The sequence below is a fragment of the Erithacus rubecula genome (genome assembly GCF_903797595.1).
Source record: "Erithacus rubecula genome assembly, chromosome: 1".
NCBI lineage: Eukaryota > Metazoa > Chordata > Aves > Passeriformes > Muscicapidae > Erithacus > Erithacus rubecula.
In genome coordinates this window covers 84,767,073-84,787,278 of record NC_136658.1, presented here as the reverse complement: position 1 = coordinate 84,787,278, position 20,206 = coordinate 84,767,073, and the positions used below count along the sequence as shown (strand labels likewise).

The 20,206-nt window shown below is 50.4% G+C and overlaps 1 protein-coding gene across 1 annotated transcript; it reads right to left on the bottom strand.

Moving 5' to 3' along the window:
• Positions 1 to 17,229: 17,229 nt before the first annotated feature.
• Positions 17,230 to 19,024, bottom strand: POU3F3 (POU class 3 homeobox 3; the record flags this gene model as incomplete). The annotated part of the gene is made up of 1 exon (XM_079302387.1): positions 17,230 to 19,024. One exon carries the CDS (start codon positions 19,022 to 19,024, stop codon positions 17,705 to 17,707), a length of 1,320 nt encoding a protein of 439 aa, XP_079158513.1. The 3' UTR covers positions 17,230 to 17,704.
• Positions 19,025 to 20,206: the final 1,182 nt, after the last annotated feature.

Below are 20,206 nucleotides of genomic sequence, written 5' to 3'. Positions count from 1 at the left end.
GGACAGTATGGCTTTGGATAAGGCACAAAAGATTTTTCTGTACACACCTGCTCAATTCACAGGATAGTGAGCCCGTTATGCCAAGCACAACATCAAGGATGCCAGTCTTAGGAAAAGGCACTTGAAATTCAAGTACTGAGACAACTGACTTTTAAGACATGTAAATCCTTCAGTGGAACTAGCCATAAACCTCGCTAGCCTAACTCTTCCTAGGTGACTAATGAACTGGAGTGTGTCTCATTTTTCATGCCTACTCTGAGACATGCTAGCCTAACTATTAAAGACTGTCTATTGCCCATAAACCCCAAAATGCTTTTTTGTTTCAGCATAGATAGAAATTGCCCTTCTTCCCTGTCATTGCAGTAGAGGAACATTCCCAGAGTCAAGAATGAAAATCTATTCCTGTCTGTTGTTACACATTTTCTTTTCTTGTCGATAAAATCAGTTCAGTGATGGTATGCTATTTCATTTTTTTTTTTCATGCAAAGCTTAGTTTTTGTTTATAAACCTTATTTTGATACTGGAATAAACTTGTGTTTTTTTAATTGCTAGTTCTCACAGGGTGTCAGAAAATTACATGGGACAGGAATTATGAATCACACTTTCACCTATGAAAATGCAAAACCTGATAAAATTTGACCAAGCAGCAGAGTATTGATCAAGCAGTCATTACTGTTGCTTAATTGTCTGGTTTATGTAGTAGTCTGTGGTACAGCAGAATTAGAAAGGATGAAGTCCTGGTAACCTTGCACTTAAAATTCCTTCTGGTGTGTAGGAAGTTTTTGGTCCATACAATAAAGCAGGTAAGAGAACCTAAAATGTTGGTTTCTGGCTATTACGGGACTTCAGATTTGAATTTTAAGGTCTAGGTTTTTTTAAAAAAATTAGTTGTTTTTCTGTTCAGAAGGCACAGGCAATGTAGGTGGATAAATCCAATTTTCAAATAATGCAGGTGCCATCAAGGTGTTCCAGATGTTATACCAAAATAAATCTGAATATTTCAGTATGAGTTTTAAGACTGAGATCATTCAACAAAGTATACAACAAAAATTTAGACTGGTAACTCTAATTTAAGTCTTTATCTTCCCATTGGTGTCTGGAGAAAGTCAAAATCTCACAGAGGACTTGGTAGCCTAAACCCTATCTTTTTCGGCTGGGCCTTATTAGTGGCAATTCAGAGTCAATCAATGTCAGTGACGCTCAGGTACCTATTCTGCCAAAACCCAAATTTAGTCTGGCCATCTAAGTCATATGGGATTTGCCAGATGCAGAAATGACATCCAAAGGCATTATACAACCTGGGCTGAAAAGTAAATACAGTTTGAGTGGCTCATGCAAATACAGATATTATTAGCCAAAGGCTACAGTATCATTTTATGAGTTGAGGTATGGACAGAAAGATTTCTGTGCTTCTTTGGGACTCCCTGCCAACATGCATGTACAGAAGACCTAAGTAAACACAGTAAAATTGGTATGTGTATTTGAAGACTTAGCTCACATTCTGTACCTGTAACAGCAATGCAGAAGCAAAAATAAGGAAAACTTCAAACCAAAAGAAAAACTTTAGCTTTGGTCCTGTTCCGCAGAAATACCTGCATTCTCTAATTCTAACTTGAAGCCTTAGAGATGGCAAGAGCTGAAGTGAGGCAGGCAGCTGTAGAAACTGGATGTGACCTTCAATGAGCTCAAACATTGTCTCTTTTACTTTTTCCTTCTCATGCCATGGGCTTGGGGTGCACAGTCCCTCTAATCTGGGCAACTAATGCAGTGACTTAATGGAACTGGGGTGACCAAGTCAGATGTCTCCTATCTGGATGTGTATAGAATCATGGCTGAAGTGCCCTGTCAAAAGGGCAGCATCATAATTTAGCCATAAAAATTATCATATGCTCAAAAATTTTGGAAACAAAAAGCTTCCTGGGATACTAAAGATACTAAAGCAGCGGAATGGAGGCCCTGTTCTCTAATAGAATGGTGCTGCTGGCTGGGGCCATCCCTGACCTCCCTGAAAAGGGAAAGAAGGGAAAGAAGGCTGGGTTGAGAGGTCCTCTCCTTCTATCCTCAACTCTGTCAGATTCTGCTGGAATTCATTCACTCTTCCTCCCTAGCCTCCCTCCCCTAAACACAGAGGTAGCTCTTCTCGGCTAAACGACATGATAAAACCGCAGAAGCCGGGGGGAGCTCCTGGCGAATAACCCCCGGGCGGGTTGCAAAGCACCTTCCGGCAGGTTTCATGCACAGAGCATGCACCCTTGGTTCCTCTTGCGGGGCAGCTCCTCGCTGCCGGGAGCGCTGCCCGCCAGCCCCGCTCCCCCGCGCCGGGCGGCGGGAGCGGCCCGGCCGCCGCCTCCCGTTAGATGGCGCTACAGACTTTGCAACCACGTGCACGGAGGAGCGGGGGAAGAATAATGGTAATGGCAATAGGAATGACCCTCTTATTGTCCGAAAGGCGGGCAGTCAGCCCCGCAGTGGGTCTGGGGGAAGCTGCGCCCAGCGTCGGGATGCCGCTTTCCCGCGGGAAGTGCCGGGGCTCGGCCCTCGGAGCCACCCGAGCAAAGTCGGGGGCAAGTGGGCGAGCGGGGGCCCGGCGGAGCCCTCCTTCCTACCGGGAGAGCATCCTGTCGGGAATGGGGAGGAGGCGCTGGCCGGTTCCCAGCCGGGGAGCTGGGCAAAACCCACGGACAGTCTCTCGTCCCTCCCCTGTGTTACTTTTTTTTTTTTTCCCAAAAGGCTGCTCATGCAATGGATATAGCCTGGTTGGGCTCTGATGGCTGGGTGTCTAATCAGCCCAACTCTTTTCCTTGTTTGGAGTGCCGCGTTTCCCCTCGGTGTAGAACCCCCCAAGTTTTCGGGCAGCCGGTCAGAGCCTGCCACGGGGGCCCGCCAGAGCCAAGCTGCCCTAGGTGCGTGACTCTGCCCCTCACCCATCCCGGCCGAGGACAGGAGGGATAGGATGGTGAATGAAACTGCTGATCCTCCACTCATTGAGTCAGCGCTTCTCCGCCCGGTCCCCAGCCGACAGGCGGCTGAGTGTCCCCGGCCCCGCCGCTGAGCGTGTCGGCGATCACCTTAAGAAGGGGCTGGGGCTGTCCCGGCGCTCAGGCCACCGCCGCACCCCCTCCCGCGCCTGCCATCGGGCCGCGAACTTTCCGGTGGGGTATGTTCTCCTTTAAGAAAGCGAACTGTTCCTTATGCATATTTAAGGCTGTTTGTCTGCAGTGCCCAGCTGACACGGGGCTGGAGGCTCACACGCGGGACCGAGCTCTGGAGGAGTAAATCATCCCCACTTTAAACGCACCCTCTGCCAGAGCTCCAGTTGGGAGCTCCTTCCCATTGCTCTAAACACATGTAAGTCAGAAAGGGGGAGGGGGGAAGAGCTGGGGAGACGGAAGGGGGAGACTGAGCCCGTTTAGTGAGATGAGTAGGGTATTTTGGTAATTTCCATCGCCAATATCTCCCCTTCATAAAAAAAAAAAAAAAAAAAAAAAAAAAAAAAAAAAAAAAAAAAAAAAAAAAAAAACCAAAACAAAAAAAAAAAACCTGTTCTTGGATTCTAAAATACAGTTCAAAACAATTTCTTTTTTATTATTATTTTTCGCCCAGCCTAGGGGTTCCTACCTCCCTCAGCACTCCTGCATCCCTAAGATCAGTGAGTTTTCCAGACTTCCTCCCTCTTTTTGCCCTGCACGAGAGCGCTTTGCTGGGTGCGTGTGAGGAGCGGAGAGGAGCGCCGGGAGGGTAAGTGAACCCCTTGCTTCGGCCGGGGGGGCAGGAGGAGACCTCTCACGTCACCCGCGGATCAGAGGACTCCTCCGTCGCGCCGGGGGTGGGATCCCGGGCAGCCTCTTCAGCCTACAGAGAGCGGGGTGAGCCTTCCGGGGATGCCGGTGTCTTTGGATGTGCCCCCTCCACAGCTAGGCACCCTGCCACCTCCGCGTGTACTTCTGTGTGTGCTTCTGTACGTGTGAGAGAAATGACAAAGTGTATGTGAAGGTCAGCCTGGTGAGCTTCCACTGCAGCTCGAATGGGAAGGAGCAACTTTCAGTGCTCTGCTCTTAGTGGTTTCCTGCCTTTTAAAGTGAACTTGTTCGAGTGTGTTATTCAAAATGTGGTTCAGTAGTTATGCCTTCAAATTAAGTTGCTTCTTGGTCCTCATCGGGAAAAACAGACATGTGTCCTCAATTGTATAGTATATATATATATATGAAAAAAAAATCTACTAGGTACTTTATGATTCCATCTGGAGAAATTAAAAGCCCAGAGCTGTAATGTTTATTCTTACATAGTTTACAAAAAAAGGGGGAAATGTGTGAGACACATGTCTCCAAATATAACCAAAGTGCTTTCCCTTCTGGTTAAAAAGTTGCATGCAAATGTTTTCATTTTAACACTCCCTGCCACCTGTACTTCTCAGGGAAACTTTTCTTGGCGTTAGTGACGAAGCACCAATAGTACTTATTAATGAATTAATTATTATTGTGGCTGCTGAATTGACTTAAAGTGCTTTGGAGGCGAAACTGATCCATGTTAATCAGTTACAATTAATTGTGTTTCAGCTGCTGTTTCAAACACAGCTTCAAAGACGAAGGCGAGAAACCTGTGGATGGGGTGTAGGGAAGGGGGTGTTTCAGAGACTCTTCCTGGCCCATGGCCCCTTGCTCAGAGATCTCTTGGGTTGCAGAAACCGGCGTAATGTTGTCCCGGTGCCCGCGTCAGGTCACACAAAGGTGCGAGGGGCAATTTAGGTGACAAACTCCTCTTCCTCCTACCAAAAGCTGCAAAGATTCAGAGAGTCTAGGATTTAGGAGCGCAGCCCCACTGGGAGATTTCCCTTAGGAGCTCGCATTACGGGGAGGGCAGAGGGCGTGGGCTTTGCTGTGCCGTCTCTGCTTGGCCGCTTCGGTCCGGGCTTTTGTGTTGGCGGCGGAGAAAGGGAGGCAGCGGTGGGCAGCGAGGCCGAAGGGCTCCGCAGACTCCTCTCGCGGGGGGGGCGACTGCATCCCGCGTCCAGGAGCATCTGGGGAGAGGGAAGCGGGGAAGAGGAGAAAATAGCTCCCCGAGGGGGCAAGCGACAGCTGGGCCGGGCTCTGTGAATGCTAGGGAGGCCAGAGGGGCGGCCGCAGGGCCGAGGGCAGGAAAAGCCGGGTGGGGCACACAGGCAGCCGAGACTCTAAGGGGGGGCTGTTGTCTGCCGTGCCGCTGCCCGCTTGCAGGACCTGGGTGCTAGGGGTGATGGGTGGGCTCAGCGGGGAAAGCTGGGGAAGAGCAAGGCCAGGGAGAGGCATTGAGACAGCCTGGGGAAGCTCCCAGGATCGATGTGCCCAGGGGAGAGCCGAGGGCCGCTGTTCGGCCAGCTGGTCACAGGGTGGCCCGTGTGTGGCCAGCGCGGCGGCTGCAGGGGAGCACCCCCTCCGCGAGGGGTGGAACGCGAAAGGGGAGCGTGGCTCAGGTGGACCGCGTCCCGCTGCCCGCACCCCCGGTGGGAACTGGTGGCGGGCAGAGCTGGAGACAAACTTTCCATCTTTTGCCAGGGAAACAGGATTTTCCACAATGATAAAGACCCCTCTTCACAAAAGTTTGGCGGGGGGGGGGGGATAGAAGGACAACTGGCGGTTCTCCCCGGGGCTGGGCGCCTCACCCTTGCCCTGCCTGCCCCTTGGCCTCCAGCCGAGGGGTTGAGCCCGTCCCGAGAGACATCAGGCATCATCAAGTACTGCTTGTCCTTAGAGATTTACACTTCGCAAAAGTGAAGCTCTCCCCCGCCCCAGCCTTCAATGTGACTTTTTTTTTTTTTTTTTTTTTTAATGCCAGTCCGCAGAAAGGCAATTGGGAAACTCTATTCCCTCCCATCCTCTCTGAAATTGTATTGCTGGGGTTTTTTTGTGGTTTGATTTTTTTCCTTCCCTCACTCCAACTCTTTCTCAAAGACTCCCCCATTCCTCCCTCTTCCTTTTTTTTTTTTTTTTTTTTTTTTTCCCCCTTATTCTTTTTAATTCCTCTTCATCCCATTGACTCTACTCAGCTTTTGCTAAAGATGAGCAGGGAAAAAACCAAACCACTCTATCCTATATGTGCTAACGGACCTTTCTCGGAGAAAAGTAAAACAAACAAAACCCTTTTTACCTGTAATAGAAGATAGTGTACAAAAATATCCACCCCACACCCCTCCTATATCGAATTCAGCTAAAAGTAATTGAAAATTGTGGGAAGAGATGCGTTTTCCACGTATGAAGGTAACAGCTAAGGTCGGTCGGGTAGACAGGACACTTCGTTCCTGCTCATCACGGGTGGAATCGTTTTCTCCAGATGGGATGGGTGGTGATGCAGGTCTCGCAGAGGTGCAGGACACAAATCTTCGGTTCTCGTATACCACAAAAGCAGGCTTCGTCGGATAAAATACCCGTATTAAGCAACTTTCTCCCTCTCCCTCCCCAGTTTTATTTATTTTCCTTGGATGCAGGACTGAGGTGGTCGAAACCAAACAAAAGCACTTGCGTTTGTGTCGGCACTTTGTCGTCGGGGCAGCACTCGCATTAGATTATTGCCGGGGATTTATTTGCATGCAGCTGCAAACCCACAACCCGGCTGCTGACCGCTGCGCATAAAGGGCTGCCGGGGCCGGCCCCTGCCCGGCCGCCGCGGCTCCCGGTGGGAACACGGCCCGGGGGCCGGGCTGGGGGGAGGATTTGGGAGTGGGTTTGCTCCCGACACGGCCCGGGGGGATGGTCACAGAGCCGGCAGCAGCAGGGTCCCCAGCGCAGCCAGAGGCTGCAGGTGCGGGGGATGGGGGAGAGGCGGGGGCGGCGCCGGCCCGCAGCCCCCCTCCCCGCCACCCGGCTCGCCCCCAAAGGCAGCCGCAGCTCCCACTGGCCTTGCTCACAAGCATATCCGAGAAAAGCTTTCCCTAATGCCTGTGTCCCGGGGAAAAAGAAAAAGGACCGGTGGCGGATCCTCGGGATTTCTCAGAGCTATTTTCAGTGCTTTGAAATTTGCAGTAATGTTGATGTTCTTTTTCTCCCTCTCTTCTCCCCTCTCTTCGGCCCAGTAGCGCTTGGCAGCGTTTGACGAGGGAGCTATTAACCTTTGAAGCAAGGGCTTTAGGTTCAAACTACCTCGTTCGCTACCCGCTGTATGCCTCTCCCCTTCTCACAGAGGCACGATGAGAGGATGGCTTTGGCTGCATGAGATCGATGTAAATGTCTCCTCAGGCCTCCCTCTACCTCGGGCTACGCTACCAAGTCTCCTTCATCTTCTCCCGGAGAACCCGGTGAAGTTGCAGGGTTCCTGGAGCTTAAACCGACTCCCCTGCGAGGGCAGCGGGAGCAAAACCTGCCCCTGAAGAGGGGCCGGCTCGGGGACGAGCTCCACGGCAGCGCTGCAGTGGTCTTGCCCGTCTCCCCCTCCGTGAGGAGAAGGAGGGGGTCAAACCAGCCATCCACAAGCTTAGAGGAACTTCTGCCCGTCCCTCTGCTCCGACGGCCAACATGGGACTGTAGGAAAAGGGGAAGAAAAACTGAGTTCGGGGAACTTAATTATTTGTCAGAGGAAAGAAATGTTCCCACTCCATGCAGGTTCCTTCGACTGGGCGTGAGCAGGGGAGGCCCCTCCAGGCTTTTCTGCCGATCACAAGGGGCTACGGAGCAGGAGCTCCCGGACAGGGAGGGCAAGGTCGGGCGGTCGGAAAAGCGGCCCGGGAGGGAGAAGCTGGAAGAGTAATGGGGATGCACACAGAGGGTCACGTTTGTCCCTCGCATTCCCAGCGCTGCGTGGAGATGCCGCGCTGCCCCCTGGCCAGGCCACGCCGCAGAGGGAATCCCTGCGTGCTGCCGGGCCGGGGGGAGCCCACCCGCCCCGTCCAGCGCCGAGCTCCCGAGCGCGGCCCGGCCAAGCCAGGGATGCGGCCGGGCTGCGCAGGCACAGGGTGGGGTGTCTCCAACCCCGCGCCCCCAGAAACCTGGGGAACAGGAGCCTGGAGTGCTTACGCAAATTGGGATGCGCCTGTAGGCTGCAGTGGGCAGCGCTTGTGGGCGGCTTGTCAGTAACACGAGTGGCCAGGGAAAGCGCGGGGAAAGGCAGGAAGGGATGAAACCATTCGCAGACTCCTTGCGAAGCGGGGGTGTGTTGTCATCTTTGTTTTGGTTGTGTTGTTTTGTTTTGCTGGAGACTGGGACAATAGCTGAAGTGGATTATTTATTCCCGTAGGCAATACTTCCCTGTATGGGCTTCAGGATGCAGTTGGAAGCCTTGGGAACAAAGCGGGCATCGAATGTCAAGGTAACTGGTCCCCTTCCTTTGTTTATGCTATTGTTAATGACGGGGCTCACTCAGCCCTGGCCTCAGCCGTGCTGTATGGCATTAATATTGACTTGAAAGAATAGGCAGGGCAATTAAAAACCAAACCCAGAACAACAGCAGCATCCAGCCCAAGCCCAGTCCTTCAGGTAAAACATGGTTCTTCTGGGCTACTGAGAATGATATAGTAGTCTTGCCTGGTATTCACAGAAACACACACACCGTTCATAATACTAAACACATCCCTATACAGCAATAACACGTAGGGGATACACAGTAACCCTGTCCTTCGGTACCAAATCAAAAGGGGAAGGCGTTATTTTCAAATACCTACGTATTAGAACGAGGGAATTCTCATCAGGATAAAAAAAAAAAAATAAAGAAACTAATAAAATGATTATTTTAATTATGATAATCTAAAAGTAGCAGAAACCTGAGCATCTATTGACTAATTTTCTTCTTCTCAAGGTAGCGGATGGTATTTAAAGTTCAACATTTCACACAGCTCCTGGTTTAGTTTAATTTCCTCTACATTCTATGCAATTTCAGGAAACTGAGTCAAAAATTTTGGTACACATCTGAGTATGGTTCTGCATAAAATAGAGAATGTGAGAGAACAGGGGAGAAGGTGCTTTATTTTAAGAAGAGAAGGGAGTGCATGTTTCTCTGTGTGTGTGTATGCATATGTGTGAGGGAGAGTGAGAAACAAATGGAAAGATTTACACATTACTTTTGATCTGTAGCTTTAATGTGGACTCTGAAACAAATATCTATTAGATTTCTCTGAAAAATGTCCAACTCAGACAGACAGACCTCTGTTTTGAATGAAAGTTCCAGATGATGAAATAAATCTATGTTATTCCAGAACAATTCTTTATCAACCTTTTTTTTTTTTTTTTTTTTTTTTTTTTTTTTTTTTTTTTTTTCCCTAGAAAGATTAATTTTATCTCTCCTATCCTGGGCCCATTTTCTGTCAGTAAGGGGATATAATAATGATCAATGCCCAGCACTTCTCATATCTTTTGTACTTGGTAAATATTTGTAATGTTTTGAATGTGGAGGGGAGGTGAAGAGATGAGCCCAATCTCAGCTTCAGAGAATCCTCATGAGCACTCACATGGAGAAAAAATCCAAACAACCAAGCCAACCTGTTCAGAAGACTCTCAGACCCCAAAACTCTACAATCATGAAGTTAGTTTTTGCATTTTATCTGCTTACTTGGTGAAAGAGTCTACATGCAATAGTTTGTCAGAATTTTTGTGACCAGCTCCAGGTGTACATTAGTACTCCAGTTGAAAATGGAACCTGGGGCTGTTGAGCAAATAGTTCCTGTTGGACTGTAGTGTGGACTGAATGCTGTCTAGTCGGCTGTATGGAGTGGTGGCAGGGAAGTAGCTCCAAGTATTTCCAAAACTAATAACAAAAAGGTTACTATATATAAAACGTTTATACAGCCCACATTCCCTCAAGTTGTTTAAATTTTGGTTTGATGCATATAAATATAGCAGACATACCCAGTTTCCCATTAACCAGTCCCTGCTTTTTAAAATCAGCTCATTTCAGTTTGAAAGAATGGCCCCATATGCAAGACATTCAACAACCCTGTGACTTTCTCCACTCAGCGTGGACCTCAGGAGGAAGTAGCGTCTCTCTTTGTCATTTCACATGCATATTGCAGTACCTTGACATTGTGTTTTAAGAACAGGCCTACTACCAGGGAGAGTAAGAGTCCCCAGCTGCCATCCCCTTTCTAATTCATTTTCCCCCTTCTCATCTTAGGCTCCTTTTGAGGAAGAAATAGTTCTGCTGGGACCCCATGCCTGGACTTTGGAGAGCATGGTGCAGTGGTCTGATATGAAAGCACTGTCCCTGCACATGGAAACTCTCCTCTGTATCCTGTGCCTTGCAAGAAAGGCAGCAAGGGGACGCTTGAAGTAACCAAGCATCTGGCATCAAGCCTGAAAATCCACTTCACACTATGTGAAGGAAAGTTTGTTCCAAACCACATACTTTGTGGTGCTCAATATTGGTGTCAAACTGGTCTGAACTGTCCCAGGTCTAAAATAAAATCTCCATTGTGCTATGGAACAGTGAACTTGTCTTGCTAAACCTTCCCTGTTTATGTTGAAGGTACAGAGCTGATGTAATGTTGTCTTTTCACCCACGGATGGGCGCAATAGGAACAATTCAGAAAAGTTCTGTTTAGCTTTTTTCTGCTTGTAGTTGAAAAAAAAGCAAGCTATAAGAAACAAGCCTGTGTTTGAAGGTACAGTTTTCAACATGTGAGTGGGAAACATATGTACTGGCACTATTCGACAGCTCTGTAAGGGCTGTGCTCAAATTTTGGCTTTTAATCTCAACTTTGTTAGAGAGAGATGCAAAATGGAATGGAACCTGATTATTTGTGCTATAGCCTTGTGAGGCTCGTCCTATAACTGTTGAGGAGAGAAGCAAAACACTCTGCTAAAGCTTTGGGTGAGCCTGAGTTTCAGGGGGACTCTAGTCTTCACAGGTTCTCACTTCACTGACTTTCTTCCCTTAGTATTTGTTACATGGGATTTTTTTTTTTTTTTTTTTTTTTTTTTTTTTTTTTTTTTTTTTTTTTTTTTTTTTTGGGTCTGTGAATACAGACTCAATCCTGCTGAGAGAGAGAACTCCCTCCATCACAAGCTCACGTTTGGAAAATGCCTACCCACTTCTACTGCCTCCATTCAAGCCATCATACCCCTTTCAGGGGAGAAAAGAAAACCTTTAAAGAGAAAGAGACAAGCGGGGGTGGAGGGAAGGAGGAGAACCCCTGATTCCTCAGTGACCTGCATAGCTCGGACAGCCCTCCAAGATCCCCTCCGCCTCCTTCAGACTAGCCCCGACGGAGGGAAAACCCCTGAACTTTTAATGTGGCTTGGGGTTTATACAATTCAGGCTCAATTTTAACAATCTCGGGGAGGGGGGCGACAAGGGAGAAGAAAGTTTGGATTCAACTCTTTGTCGCTAAAAAATCACCACAACCCAAACCCCCAGCCATCAGCAAAAGCGCCCAGCGTCCCCGGCAGCCGGTGCCCTCCCGCCACACCACGGCGGTGGCGGGCGGGGAGAGGCAAGGCCAGCCCTGGCTGCCCGCACCCTGCGTGCAGCCCTGTCCCGGGGGTCCCCTCGATGCCCCTCCGAACGCTGCGGGGCAAGGCAGCCCTGCCTGGGGGCTGCGGGACTGGCAGGGAAGTTTTTTGGTACTGCTAAAGGCATACATACAAACACACACATACATAAATATGTATATATATATATATATATATATATATAATATACACACGTCTTTATATATAGATGTATATGTAGGTGTCTAGTCTATGTTTAAATTATTCTATCTATACACACAGTCCTCCTCTGATGAGGTCATTCTCCCATATATATGAGATTGGGTGTAAGATGCCAGAACCTAACGCCAAGATCTTATCGCTGCCGATCTAAAAACAATATAAAGTAAATGTTAGCAGAAGGGGAAATAAATTTTGGAGAGAAACATTCAACAAGGTGTCCCTGAAGGCTTTTCCCCCGCCCTCCTCAGCCGATGTGCCCACGCACTTTATGCCAAAAGAGAGCCATTTCTGCACAAGAGACTCCTGCTTCAGAGCAAGGACAGACTGCACCCTGCATCGTGGGTCTGTGCCTGGCAGGGGCTGCACCTAGACATTTTTAATCCCCTCTTCCCTTTCCCGAGCAATGCTCTCCTCTCTAATGCGCTAATCGGCTGCAGCTTATTTATTTTTATTTTTTTCCCCTGTGGCTCCAAATGTCTTAATTTTTTTCCCTTTAATTTCAGGAAACTCAAAACGGAAGGGGGGATGCTACTCGAAAGTGTGACTCAAAAAAAAAGGTTTTGCTTTGCAGCCATCAGTAGCACCAGGAGACAGCTCCATTAAAAAAGTAGTTTTCCACTGCTCTTGAAAAGCCGTTATTTTTTACATCGCTTTTAGGAAGATAGATTAACAAAACATCACATTTCAAGCCACTCTGATCTGTAATTAAATGGAGGAGCCGGTTTGTATTCTCCTATGGCTTTTACAGAAGTTGCAGTGATCCAAAGTCAGGTTGCTGTGTCAGAGTGGCATTTTTATTAATGAGAATACAAAAAGCTTGCATATTCTTAGCCCGGCTTGAATTTAGTTGCTAAGCAACCGCTGTATGGTAATTCATCCGCGAAATTTAAATCTTGGAGAAAGGATCCTGCGTTTTGCTGAATGGTCGCCACGAGGAAAACAACTTGTGGGACCCGCGGCAGCTGCGGCCGCGGCCCCGCGCCGCCCGCCCCGGCTCCCCCGGGCACCGCGCCGCGCCGGGCCGGCCCGCGGGACACGGGGCAGGCGGGCACGGCGCCCGCCCCGTCGGGCCGCCCCGGCCCGGCCTTCCGCGGGTGGGGGAACGCGGCATCGGCGCGGCCCGGGCCCCGCCGCAGCCCCCCGGGGCTGGGAGGGGTGCGGGGGACGCGAGTCCCGCCGCAGCCCCGAGGGCGAGGCCCCGTGGGCATCACCGCGGAGCCGGCTGCTCCTTTGGTGTCGGGCAGGACGGGATGGGCGGCCAGCCTTCCCCCGTTCGGCCTTCACCCTTGAGCTTTTTGTGTCGCCAAAGCCTCTCAAGCAAAGAACTCCCTACTGCTGTGTCATTGACACTGCGGGGCCGCTCGCCGCCCTCCTCTCCCCTCGCTCCCGCCGCCTATTGAAGGCTGCGCCCGCTCCATTGTGCCAAACTGCAACTGAAAACACCGATGGGGCGAGAACCACCTCCCTGCATCTCCTCCGATCGCTCCATCCAGCCACCCATCCCTCTCGCCAGAGGCGACCAAGCTCCTCGCCAACGCTGGCATTAGCAAAATGAGTCCCTGTCCTCAAGCGCTCGCCCCACGCCTGCCTCCGAGGTCGGGACTTGTTGCATCCCTTTTAGAGTTTGATTAATTACCCTGGAACTTAAGCAAACTAAAGTACATGTGGCGAAGAAGCTCACGCCTACAGTTTGGTCCTGTGCTTGCCAGTTACAGAGGTAATTTTTACACTCGCTTCCAAATCGGAATGTGCATCTCTGCGCTTCAAAAAGGTATCCCTGTATAAATATATAGAAGTATCGATTTTGCTGTAGCTTGAAGATGTTGATCATTTATTACAAAAATAAACGAATAAATACAACAATGTATTGTTGCTTTCAACAGGATAAATATTGTACAAATATATAATTTAAAAAAACCCAAATTTAATTGTTAAAGTTATTTAAAATAGTACACTTATTGATAAAATTATCAATAGTATATACTGCATTTCATATTAGAACCAATTATTCTCTAAAAGTTCCATTTAAAACCATTCATACAAAACAAGTTATGACCATTGTAATGTGCAAACACGAGTTACTACATTAAAGCATAAGGATTCTGTAAAGATCACTTTCCGATAGGAACTGCTGCGTTTTTAAACCAAAGTAGAGCTCTCTGCTAAATTTCGGAAAATACGCAGACCAACAGCCGTGACATGACTATTTTAAATACACCTGAAAATGATTTATTGTGTACAGACTCGACGGGGGAAGGACGGGATGTGAGTGAGAAGACTGGGGCGTAATAGAGGACCGCAGGATATGAAAATGTAAACTATAAATAATCACATCTCGGGATTACCCAGTCTGATCAAACGTAACTTTGTAAAACACTTGGCTTTCCTTTAGGCAGGGGAAAAAATAAAGGAAAAAAATAATAATAAAAAAAAAGGTAAGGAAAACGAAGCCGACTCTATTACCAAGCACAGAACACTGATATTATAAATGAATACAATTACTAAATTCATTAGGAGATCTGGCGATATATAACAATATTTTCATTATTTACACATGTAACAATATAACCCTTAGCGCAAACCCTCTCACTTATTATCTACCTCTTGCTATCTCAGAGACTCACAACCCTGAAATTCCTAAATACATTCAAAGGATTCAGTTTCTCGGGGGCGGGGGAGGGGGCGGAGGGGCGGAGGGGGGAGCGCCCATGGCCTCACTTTTTGTGCATAACAAGTCCACGGAACGGCACATTTTGCCGGTCCCTCCGACCACACTTCGCTCCTCCAGCCTAACCCCCAGCTTTTCGGAGGCAGCAACCCGCAAAGGTTGCCTTTTAATAGAAACCAGCGTGAAGCCTAACGTTAGCTCTTTGTTGCCATCCAAATCGAGTAACCAAATACCGCTCCGAAATTTAAATAGACTTTCTCCGCGGCTAATACAACTGCTCCCCTTCGTGTGTGAAAACAGGATCCCACCTCACGTGTCGGCGGCACCCGGCCCCCGGAGGGGAGCCCGGCCGGGCCGCCTGCACGCCGGCCCCCGCCCGGCCCTCCTTCCCTCCCCAGCTGCAAAACCGGCCAGCAGCTTCTGCTAAAACGAACAAAAGAAATAGCGTCCTTTACCCTTTCGGGTTCTCTTTCCCTTTGTTGGGTTGGTTTCTTCCCCCACCCCCCCTCTTATTTCCTCCGTGTCAGTAGGGCCTTTCGGATTTCACAAATCAAACCGACGGTGATATTTACTACGAGCTGGTGTTAAAATAATGCATCCCGGTGCGCGGCTCCCAGGTTGGCTTTGATTTATGGACTGACACAAGGCCTATCTGAAAGGAAGAAATGCTTGTTGTTCCTACAGCAGTTTTCTGGGGGTTTAACCCCTGCCTCAATAGCTCGTAGAGAAGCAAGGCAGGAGGGAGGGGGGGGCGGAGGAGGGGAGGAAGAGGAAGGTGAGGAAGGAGCCTCAGACGAGCTGGATCATAAAAGAAAACCTTATTCTCCAGCACACTATCCGTGGGGGCGGGCGGATGCGTTAGATGCAGCTCTCTACTTCCCACAACCTCCCCGCTGCAAAATGAAGAGAGTTGAGGCGGTCATTCACTTGTCCCTACATTGCAATAAATTCTAGTGGATAAATATGACAGGTCAGCCAGTGCATCTATTGGCATCTCCAACGTTACTGACACGCGCGTGTGTTTGCAAAGAAGGCATGGCAGCGCTGTGGCAAAGTGGAGGAGAAAACTAGACTACACCACTTCACACCCCGCAGAAAAACCTTAAAACAACAACAGCAACAGCAACAGCAACAACAGAAACGATGAACTAGGCAAACCACACGTAGAATGCTTGAAAGTATTATTCTATATATTCTAGAAAAAAATAAACGTACCTTTTCTTTAAATTATAAAGATAAATTAAATACAAATATTAATACATACATAAAATGAGTCAAAATAAATTATAGCTCAGCCCCCCCTTTTCCCTCTCTGCCCCCCTCCTCCCCCCGCACCGCCCCCCCCGTCTAGCCTCAGTTTGGAAAGAGAGGAAACAAGACTGAACTTTTGGAAACATCCCTCTTAGCACCGGCCACGCGGGACCTGAGGACGCGCTCAGGTATCACCCGCGCCCGAGTGCCAGCCTAAACCGAGGCGCCATAGCCCTTTCGGGGAGAAGGTGGCGTTTGGTGAGCTCTAATGTCGCCGTCCTTCCCGGTGACACAGGGTCCCCGGGGCTGATGGAGGGACCGCGGACACGGGCTCGGCGGAGAGCGGGCAGGGGGAGAGCCCCGCGCCGGGCAAACAGCAGCAGGGGTGAGGCGGGGGCACCGCCGAGGAGCACGGGAAGGTCGGACCCTCGGTATTTCTCTCACTTTAGCAGTATGTCCCTTCAGAGAACTTTTTTTCTTTTGTTTTTTCGACACAGTGTTTATGCATCAGACACAGACTATTTCATTCTAACAAATTTATTTTCTCAATCAGCTCTTACGGAATCACTACTCAAATTAAATTACAATCAAATTATCACATCAAAAGATACCCTTATTACCTAACAACTGTCCATATTTTCATTTCATTTTGATTTGTGCTCGTCTGAAAAAAACACGTAATACAAGATCTGGGGAAAAAATAAATTACCGTTTTGCAGCAGTTCATAGGTATTCTGAATAAAATATTAAAAGAAGTCATTTAATGAAAATATAAAGCAAATTTTTTTTTTTTTTAGATCAACAACGGATCTAACAATTCTATATTGCCGTCTTTTTGAAAAGTCTGTTTATTAAAACCTACCAAAAACACTGCTTGGAAATGGCAGTATTATATAATCACATCCACAGCACCCATTCAATCAAAGTTGGCAACGGATTTAGGAGAGGAGAAGTTCAGATAAGTGCAGCTGCAGATGCTCAGTCCTTCTAAATCCCTTTATCTGAATCAGTCCAGAAATAAAAAATAAAAATATTAATAAAAAAAATATTAGCAGTGGATTTTTTTATGACTCTTCCATGATGATTGGCAGCCGTCAGGAGCAGGACTTTGACAGCTCTAAATTATTTCCCTTTCTTTCCCTGGTTCCTTTAATTCATGCAAAGTCCTTCTACAGAGCTCGAACTTTAGGGACCAACAACCTCTCCTTCTCTCACCCTCCCCCTGGCGTCTGTCCCTCCCCCCTTTCTCCTCCGGGTCAGTTTTCTCCGCGTGCGGGCATTTATTTCCATATTTTTGTTCTATAGCTATACCTATATATATAGATAAATATATATATATGTATTTGCTTCCCTATTCAGCCTGCTTGTTTTTAGTGCTGTGTGCATATTTTTTTTTTTCCTGGAAAAAGTGGACCCTTTCATTTTGCAGAATATATAGATATATAGATATATATGTTTTCAGAGTGGATATCTGCCTTGCACCAAAATTCTACGGTTTGGCCAAGAAAAACAGGGTGCTGGAATGCAGCAGGCACCCTCTGATTAACCAGATTATTTTTCTTCTGCTTCCCTTTTTTTTGACTGCTCCCATTGAAAAAAAAATAAAACCAGGGAGAGATAAAGGAGAAAAAAAAGTTTCTGTGATTCATAAAAGAGAGCCCTTTTGGGGATGGGGGAAGAGTGCGCGGGGGGAGGGGGGGGGGAACAGGAGGAGGGGAGAGAAGCGCAGACAGTGGTGTTCCTTACTGCGAGAAGGGGACAATTTGGGGAAAAATAAAAATAAAAATAAAAAAGCCCAAACCCACCCTTCAAGCCCTTTCCCCACAACCAACCAACCAACCAACCCCCCGGCACATCTGCAGTTTTGGTGCATTATGCATCTCCACCCCGTTTTCCCAACACGGTCTAAACGCTCTCGCTCGGATCGACCTTCTCCACCGCTCCCTATTGGTATCGATCTTATATATATATAGATGCACGCATATATCCATATATATATAAACACAAGCAGTCTGAACGAGCCTGGATCGTGTGTGTGTGTGTGTGTGCGCGCGTGTGTCTGTGTGAGCGTGCGGCTGTGCGCGGCGGTGCCGGAGCCGGTGGCGGTGCCGGCGGCGGTGCCCGGCCCGGCCTGGCCCGCGCTGCCCCGCGCTGCCCGGCCCGCCCGCGGTGCCCCTCACTGCACGCTGGTCTGCAGTCCGTGGTGAGGGGGCGGCGTGTCGGAGTTGACGGTGCCGACCTGGGAGTAGACATCGTCGGGGGTCTGCTGCTGGATCCCCGGGGGGGTCATCCGTTTCTCTTTCTGCCTCCGATTGCAAAACCAAACCCTGACCACCTCCTTCTCCAGCTGCAGGCTGTCCGCTAGGTTCGTAATCTCCTGGGCGGAGGGCTTGGGGCATTTCAGAAAGTGGCTCTCCAAGGCCCCCTTGACACTCACCTCGATGGAGGTCCGCTTCTTCCTCTTCCTGCCCTGGGCGGCGATCTTGTCGATGCTGGTGGGACTGCCCGTGGAAGAGTCGGCTTCCTCCAGCCACTTGTTCAACAAAGGCTTCAGCTTGCACATGTTCTTGAAGCTGAGCTGCAGGGCCTCGAAGCGGCAGATGGTGGTCTGCGAGAAGACGTTGCCGTAGAGGGTGCCCAGCGCCAGCCCCACGTCGGCCTGGGTGAAGCCCAGCTTAATCCGCCGCTGCTTGAACTGCTTGGCGAACTGCTCCAGGTCGTCGGAGGTCGGCGTGTCCTCGTCCGAGTGCGGGTCGTGGCTGTTGACGCCGCCGTGGTGCGGCGGGTGGTGCCCGGGGTGCTGGTGGTGGTGGTGGTGGTGATGCCCGGGGTGCTCGCCCAGCTCCGGCGTCTCGCCGCGCACGAGCCCCGGGTGCACCAGGCTCTGACCGCCGGGGGGGGGGCTCAACATGCCGTTCACCGTGAAACCCCCGGGCTGCGAGTAGAGGAGCGACTGCTGCTGCTGCTGCCCGCCGGCCATGGAGGGTAGGTGGGCGGCCGCCGCCGCCCCCCAGGCCGCCGGGTGCCCCTGGTGCGGGGGGCCCAGGTGGGGCGGCCGGTGGTGCAGCGCCGCGCCCGAGTGCAGGTCGTCGCGTCCGCCGCTGCCCTTGACGTCGGGCGGCGGCGGCGGCTGCTGGGGGCTGCCCGTCATGCCCACGGGGCTGCCGGACCAGGGCGAGCCCGCTTCGGCGGCAGCGGCGGCGGCGGCGGCGGCGGCGGCGGCGGCGTGGGGCAGGGCTGTCACCCACTGGTGGGCATGGCTCAGCATATGGCCGCCGTTGCTGGCGGCCATGGCGCCCGGCATGAAGTCGCTCTGGACCATCTTGGCCGCCGGGTCGCCGCGGTAGCCGCCCGCCACCGAGGTGACGGCCACGCTCCCCGGCTGCATGCCGCCGCCACCGCCGCCGCCGCCGCCGCCCGAGTCCGCGTGGACGATGGAGCCGGCCGCCAGGATGCCGTTGCCGGGGAGGTAGGGGTTAGAGGTGGCCGCGGCCATCCCGCGCCCGCCGCCCGCCGCTCGCCCCCGCCGCGCCGCAGCCGCCGCTGCGCCGCCGCCGCCGGCTGCCGGGCGCCCGCCGCGAGCGCCCTTGCCCGGCGCTGCCGGGGCCGCTGCCGGGGCCGCCGCCCGCGCCGCCGCCGCCGCCGCCGCCTTCCCAGCCTCGCCGGGGCGCCGGGGCGCGGGGTTCACCTGCTAGCGCTCCGCTGCGCGCTCTCCTCCGCCCGTCCGCCGGCCGTCCTGCCTCCGTTCCGCGGCGCGCTCGTTGCGGTCGCCGGCTCTCGCTTCGCCTTTTATATTTTTTTAGCCTTTCTTTTTTTTTTTTCCAAAAAAAAAGAGAAATATTTAGCTGTACATGTAGTTTTCCTCCGCCTTCTTCTCGCCCGGGTTTGCTGCTCGCAGGGAGGAAACCAAACAAAGGCTAAAAAGCGAAAAAAGGAGGGGGGGATCAAAAAGCCCCCGTGCCTTCTCCCCTCCGCTCCCCTAGGAGTACATCTCCTCCTCTCAGCCTTCCCCTCTCAGAGTGAAACTTTTCCTTTTCTTCTTCTTTTAAGGCTTTGTGTGTGGGTATATTTTCCTTTTTTTCTGCCTCTCTCTCTGTCTTTCTCTCCTCCGTTCCTCGATCTCCTTTCGCTCTGTTATTTGCAAGTTTTGTTGGTGTCCTAAGAAAACTTCCTGTGATGATGATGGTGGTGATGGTGGTGATGATGCATTTCTCAAAGTTGTGCTGTTGCTGAAGCACTTTGTCCCCTTTGAAACAAGAGTCCTGCCGGAGCCTTCTTGCTAGAGTCACGCTCTGGATAAGACATTTTTTTCTCTCTACCTTTCCTTTAGGCGGTCGAAAAAAAAAAAAAAAAAAAAAGAAAAAAGAAAAAAAGTAAAAAAGAAATTTAAAAAGTTGAATTTTGTCGTTACCTCGCGAATTGTTTCTTTCCCTCTCCCGCTCTCTCTCTCGCTTGGTTTGTTGTCTTTTTTTTTTTTTTTTGGTTGTGTTTGTTTTGCTTTTTATTTTAATTCCAGCAGTTGGTCGAGGGAGGAGGCGGAGGAGGAGCGCCTTGGTGGAGAGGTGTGTGTATGTGTGTGTGCATATATGGTATCCTTTATACACTAACTCCAGCGGGGAAGTTGGCTGCCGGGCTGGCAGCGCGCACTGGCGGTGCCGGAGTCCCGCCGCTCGCCTCT